General features: G+C 34.8%; 1 protein-coding gene across 1 annotated transcript; it reads left to right on the top strand.

Moving 5' to 3' along the window:
- The first annotated feature begins 1,370 nt into the window (after positions 1-1,370).
- Positions 1,371-4,411, top strand: LOC126692641 (L-type lectin-domain containing receptor kinase S.4-like). The gene has a single exon (XM_050388331.1). It carries the CDS (start codon positions 1,849-1,851, stop codon positions 3,946-3,948), a length of 2,100 nt encoding a protein of 699 aa, XP_050244288.1. The 5' UTR covers positions 1,371-1,848; the 3' UTR covers positions 3,949-4,411.
- Positions 4,412-7,003: the final 2,592 nt, after the last annotated feature.

Genomic DNA, 7,003 nt, shown 5'->3' with positions numbered 1-7,003 from the left:
AATGGGAAAGAAAAAAAAAAATTACATGAATTAAATAAAACAATGAGTTTTAAACTTCCAAGCCTAATAAAATCTATGCTAGCCGAATAAAAAATTACATGAATACAATGTTCAATATAGGTTACATGTCTATCGGTGTAGGTTGATATAAAATAAAAAAAAGTTTGCCCATTAGATTGCGAAAATGAAATCTGGAAAGAATCACAATTTGTATTTCAAAAGACAATAATTGGCTGCACAGTCGTACAACCACAAAGAACTACAAATAGAAAACATACTATTGTGTTCGTGATAATATATATGCTGGGAAAGACGTTGAATGGAATCAATGATTTAATAGTATATAAATTTGTTTCTAATAATGATGTAGAACAAACCGTCATGGCTTTCTTAGACTCTCACATACGCTTGAAATCAACGCGCAAGGTAAAAAAGCACTAGCAGAAATCATGGGTTTTGGAGTTGGAATTGCATGACATTTGGCAGGCTAAAGCAAAACGGCTTTCTGAGCAATAATCGTGGCTTGCCACGAGGTATCCCTTGAAAATGACAAATTCCTTCACTTAGGCTCCAAAAATTGTGATTTTGGCGTTTATAGTAATATTTGTTTCCTTAATAATTTTTTGCTCAAAAGTCAGAATAAGGTTCCACTTGTTTTTTAACGACCCTTAAGGTCAGTAGTTTATAATTCTACATTTAACTCCATTTTGCCATTTTTGGTAAATTTCAATATTTTGTCACCTAATCACGTAATTAATACAAATTAGGGTTTTAGACGTTTTTCTTAATATTTATATGTTTCGTAGCCGTCAGAGCCAATGAGACCATTATCAATAAATATAGATGTTTTGTCAAATTTTTTTTTTTGGTAGATTCTAGTTTTTATTTACTTGTAAATTCAGGGAAACCTCTCGTGGATTCGAGATTTATTACCAGAAATTAACAGTTTAGTTTATGTTTAATCAAAGAGAGTATCTTGTGTGCTTTCTTCAGACTTTCGCGACATCAAATAAAGGCGAAAGAAAACGTTGAAATTGCTACTTTATTTTCAACCATGCTAAAGAGAAAAAAGAAGCTGAGAAAATAAGTTCTGATATATTTGTTTAAATAGTAGGGTTTTAAAGTATGAAAAATTTACAATTTAACCCTTATCAATGCGGAGCAAGGCATGGTGAATTTAAAAAGTCTAAACCGATTCCCGCCCCATCCTGTAGTGTGGGGCTAAAATTTCCTAATTCCCGTTCTATCACTTTTGCAAGGTGGGAAAAACCGTACGGGATGAAACAGGAGGTGATAGGGCAAAATTGTTATCCATACTAATGGGCAAAACGGGGAATAAATAAAGGAGAACTCACAATTTTGTGTCCTGTTCAGTTTACTAAGACGCCTCTGTCTCTCGTGCTCATAATTGTGAGTTGTGAGCTCGGATGAGATCCAGAGCTCTCGATTCTCCTCTACTGTGTCAATGATATAGGATTCCAGCTGAAAAATCAAAACCCATCTTCATATACCATCCCATTCCAATTCCATTTTTATTTACAAGTTGCATTTACTCCCACTTTATCATCTGAAACTGTGTGCCCTTGTAATGTGACCAATTGCTGTCTTAAGGTTCCTAACTTCCTAGAACCCCAACTTCCTTAGAAAAAAAAAAAAAAAAAACCTTCCTAGAACCCCAATCCAACTTCCTAGAACCCCATTACAAATTCAGATCTCCTGCTCCAGCCTTTTATTAAACACAATCCTTATTACAATTAGTGCTATCAAATACACATGCTTTAAACTTCTTGCACTTTCCTCATAGTAATTGACTAAATTCTAAACTCACCTACCCTTTCAAAAATCTTAATGCCCATTTCATTCACATGCCTTAAGATTCTCTTCCCAAACATGGCCACACTTCTTAGATTGTTCTATGCTCTTATCTTCCTTACAATCCCTGTTTCATCCCAGCTTAACCAATTTTTCTTTGCTGGATTCAAAGATGTAGGCACCAACATAACCTTAAACGGAATCGCTGAGATCCAAAAAACTGGCATTCTTAAATTAACCAACGAGACCAGTCGGTTAATGGGCCATGCTTTCTATACCTCTCCATTTCATTTCAAGAACTCCACCAATGGTAAAGCTTTCTCTTTTTCCACATCTTTTGTTTTTACCATAGTCCCCGAGTATCCAAAGCTCGGAGGCCACGGCCTTGCTTTCACAATCGCAACCACTAAGGATCTACAAGCTCATCCAAGCCAGTACCTTGGCCTTTTCAATCCTAGCGATGTGGGAAATTCCTCAGATCATCTCTTCGCAGTTGAGTTCGACACTGTCCAAGACTTCGAGTTCGGAGACATCAACGACAACCATGTTGGAATCGACATCAATAGCTTAACCTCCAATGCCTCAGCCACCGCAGCATACTTCACCGACAGTTCAACAAAACAAGACCTTAACCTCAAGAGTGGGAAAGCTATTCAAGCTTGGATCGACTACGATTCAGTTCAAAATGTTCTCAACGTTACCATTTCTCCATTTTCTTCTAAACCCAGTAAGCCAATCTTATCTTTTCCTTTAGATCTCTCACCAATCCTTCAAGAATCCATGTACGTTGGATTCTCTGCTTCAACAGGTTTGCTTGCGAGCTCACACTATGTTTTGGGCTGGAGCTTCAAGATTAATGGGCAAGCTCCTGCTCTTGATCTCTCTTCTCTGCCTTCACTACCTGGACTCAAGAAGCAACAATACACAGCTCTAAAAGTAGGTGTTTCTGTTTCAGCTATTGTTCTTGCACTATCTGCAATTTTCGTTGCTATATACTTGTTCAGGAAGATTAAGAACGCCGACATAGTCGAAGATTGGGAGCTTGAACTAGGCCCACATCGTTATTCTTACCAAGAACTAAAGAAAGCAACCAATGGTTTCGGAGAAAAAGGGCTACTTGGTAGTGGTGGTTTTGGTCTAGTTTACAAAGGTACGCTTCCGAATTCAAAAACCCAAGTTGCTGTTAAGAGAATCTCCCACAAATCCCAACAGGGTTTGCGTGAATTTGTATCGGAAATCGCTAGCATTGGTCGACTTCGCCACCGGAATTTGGTTCAATTATTGGGTTGGTGTCGTAAACGAGGCGATCTTCTTCTTGTGTATGATTTTATGGCTAATGGGAGCCTAGATAATTCCTTGTTTGATGAGCCAAAAACAGTTCTTTCTTGGGAGCAAAGGTTCACTATCATAAAGGGTGTTGCTTCTGGGCTTTTGTATCTACACGAAGGCTATGAACAAGTTGTGATTCACAGAGATGTTAAGGCTAGCAACGTGTTACTAGACAGTGAACTCAATGGAAGACTAGGCGATTTTGGACTAGCAAGACTATGTGAACACGGGTCGAACCCGGGTACAACTCGGGTCGTTGGCACTTTAGGCTATCTTGCACCAGAGTTGCCTAGAACAGGAAAGGCCACAACATGTTCAGATGTGTTTGCATTTGGTGCACTTTTGCTCGAGGTTGCTTGTGGGCGTAGGCCCATTGAGCCCAAGGCAATGCCGGAAGAGTTGGTCTTGGTCGATTGGGTTTGGGACAGGTTCATTGAAGGAAAGCTACTTGATGTGGTGGACCCAAGGTTGAATGGTGATTTTGATGAGAGTGAGGTGGTGATGGTGTTAAAGTTGGGGCTAATGTGTTCAAATAATGCACCAATGGCACGGCCTAGTATGAGACAAGTGGTGAGGTACTTGGAAGGAGAGGCTAACATCTCGGATGATTTGAGAGCCCCTAGTGAGTTCAATGGAGGAAAGGGTCATGTGGAAGGGTTTGATGATTTTGTGCACTCGTTTGCATCTTCCTCGTTTGGAAAGATGGACTCGTTCTCATCCACAATGAATAGAAATAGAAGTGTCAGTCTTGCTTCTCTTTCTACTTCACCTCTCTCCCTTCTCCAAGGCAGAGGGGAAACTAGGTAGTGACTAGTGACCAGTGACAAAAAATTTAGCAGAAAATCTTGCTTCTTCTTCTTTTCTTTTCTTTTTTTCTTTAAAAAAAAAAAAAAAAATACCTTGTGAGATTCCATTTGATTTTTAGAAAACCTTCCTAGGAAGTTTTTGACTTGAAGGAAAAAAAAAAAAAATCCAAGAAATTCATATGCAAATGGTTGATTTTGTGTGCTAAACTACTAATATAGCATGTTTCACAATGAGTGAACCTTAATACCTCTGAAGGATGAGCTAACATCTCCTGTTGTAATACCATTTCTCTTTCACAAAATTTGTAAAAGTGAAGGTTTTGTGGGTAATTACTCTCAAAATCATTTTCTTGTACACAATATTGCATTTTGTATGACTACAACAAATTTCTCCCCCTCGAATATAGCCATTGTGGTTTTTGTTATCTTTTGCATAAGAAAAATGTCTAAGAGATTAATTTGCAGTTTTAGCTTGCTAATGCTTTCTAAAGAAGCGAGCTTAATGTTATTTATTTTAAAGCACTTATAGCTATTTCAAAATGTAATTTGCAAACAAGTTTTCTCAAAAACAAATTCCAGTTGTTCAATTTATTTTTTTAGTGATGAACGTTAGGAATGATTCAAAATAAGGTAAAAAGATAAGTGTTGCAGGTGCCTAACACATTTTCCACGCGTTATTGAACTTTTTAAGTCCATATTTTTTGATTCGAGACATGTTTTTCTTTCCTAATTGAGCTTTAAGTGCCCTTAGGATCTCCCTTAGCTTATTAAGAAATAAAATATAGTATTAGACAACTAATCATACTTAGAAATTTCATAGTAGATGACAACTCCTAAAATCATATACTCATATTGCCTTACACTTCAAAATTCAAAAACGCCACCAAGTTACCAAGAGTCTAAAATGGTGGGGTCGACAATACCACTGGGCCGAGTTTTTTTTTTTTGGTAAACAACTGGACCGAGTTTTGATCAACTCACTTCCACGTATTTGTAAATGGTATTCATTCCTATGTAAAAAATTTACACATTGTAGCATTACAAACCAGTCCTACACTCCCATAAAAAAAAAAATAATAAAAAAAAAAAAAAAAAAAAAACCCAGTCCTAAACTAGTCCTAGTATGATAAGGATTGATGGCCTTATAACGTGTCTGTGCCCAATGGGCTGTAATATATCTAACAAAACAGAAGAATTTTTTTTTCTTTTTTTTTTTTCTTGAAAGGAAAACAGGAGAATTATTAGAGCTATTGAAACATCTCTTGACATCTTCAAGAATCAATGGGCTTCAATATATCTACCGAAACAAAGGAATTATTTAAACTATTGAAACGTCTCTTGACATCTCCGAGAGTAGTATTTGAACATCATGTCATGCAGTGCACATTAAAGTGCAACAAAACATGATCTTTGTTCCCAGTTTTAAGTTTTCAAAACAGAAATTTAGAATTTTTTTTCTAAATAACAATAAATATTAAAAAATTTAGTTAATTGTCACGTTTCAAAACAATGTTGAAAACTAGCATCTCGAGTGTCTAAAACTAGAGATCCAAGATAAAACTTGAGTTTTTAAGTCTCGATTTGTAAAAAAAATCAAGCTGAAAATCGAGTTTCAAAGACTTGATTTCCATAAATTGAATAAAAACGCCGCTATAGGTCTATAAAACGTCACTATAGGGCTTAAAAACGCCACTATAGGACTCCTTAAACCTGTACTTATAAAATTTTTTTGCAGGAAAACGTCGCTATAGGACTTTAAAACGTCACTGTAAGACTTAAAAACGCCACTATAGATTAAATTTTTTTTTTGCATAAAACTCGAGTTTTAAAGACTTGAGATCTATGTGGCATTTTCACACTCGCATTGCGAGTCTTTTAGACTCGAGTTCTAATATGGATCTCGAGTTTCTAAAACTCGAGATGCTACTTTCCTTTATTGTTTCAAACGTTGCCTAACTTACTATTTTGAATGGCTGAAGACATTTGTTATGCACAATACCTCCAGAAATTTAATCATTATGTTAGTTATCAATAGGAATTTATTATTATTATTATTATTATTATTATATATAACTAATGAAGTGTATATATATAAGATGATTTATGCAATATTTATAGAATTTAAAATGTGGGTTTTCAAAAGGTTATGTGTCAATATTAAAGAAAGTTTTTATTTTAAATCATACCAGTCACAAACCACTGCAATGCAACAAGAAGATTTGTACATTAAATTAATTTAAAAATTTTTTGGTCAGCATGTTATAATTCCAAATAAAGAAAAAAGAGCATTTGAGTTTAACTATAACATTCTGTCTCTTAAAATCAATATCAAAAGCAAATAGGGTCGGCTCTATAGCATAGGCAAATGAGGCTATCACCCAAAGCCCCCATCCCCAAGTAGAAAAAGACCCCTAAATTTTAATCAATAAGGTTATTTCTTTCATTGTAATAGTATTAATTAAGCTCAAATATTAGCCAATAAATAAAATAATTTTTTTTATCAAATGAAAAATAATAAGAAAAAAAATGATACTTTCACAACAAATCCTAAGTAGTAGGTTGTTACTGGCTGTTATTGGTGAACAAAAAAGTAATTTTAGTGGTGAGTTTAAATTAGAACTAGTAACAACTTAACACCCATAATTTGTTATGAAAATATTTTAAATGTAGTACTTAAAAAAAAAAAAAAGAGCAATACAAAAAAGAAAAAAAAAATTTACAACAGTTGAGTTGGCAAATTTTTACTAGTTCTTATCTAGGTCTACTACTGACATCACTTTTTACTTACCACTATCAATCTACCACATCAATAGATGTGAAAATTTTTGTCTTATTTTTTGTGTCTATAGATTTTCCTCAAAATATAATTATTTGTGGTTCATGTTAATTAGTAATTTTGCATCTAAAACAAGATAATATAGTTTAATTAATATTAATTTTTTTTTAAAGTCATATATATATTGTAAGAACCAGATTTGAACTCCTAGCCCATTATGTGGATGGACGTAGGCCCAAAAAGTCCAAAATAATGAATTTGTAGAGAATGAATTTGGATA

The sequence above is a fragment of the Quercus robur genome, chromosome 7 (assembly GCF_932294415.1).
Source record: "Quercus robur chromosome 7, dhQueRobu3.1, whole genome shotgun sequence".
In the NCBI taxonomy this organism is placed as follows: Eukaryota; Viridiplantae; Streptophyta; class Magnoliopsida; order Fagales; family Fagaceae; genus Quercus; species Quercus robur.
This window is presented reverse-complemented; position numbering and strand designations above follow the sequence as displayed.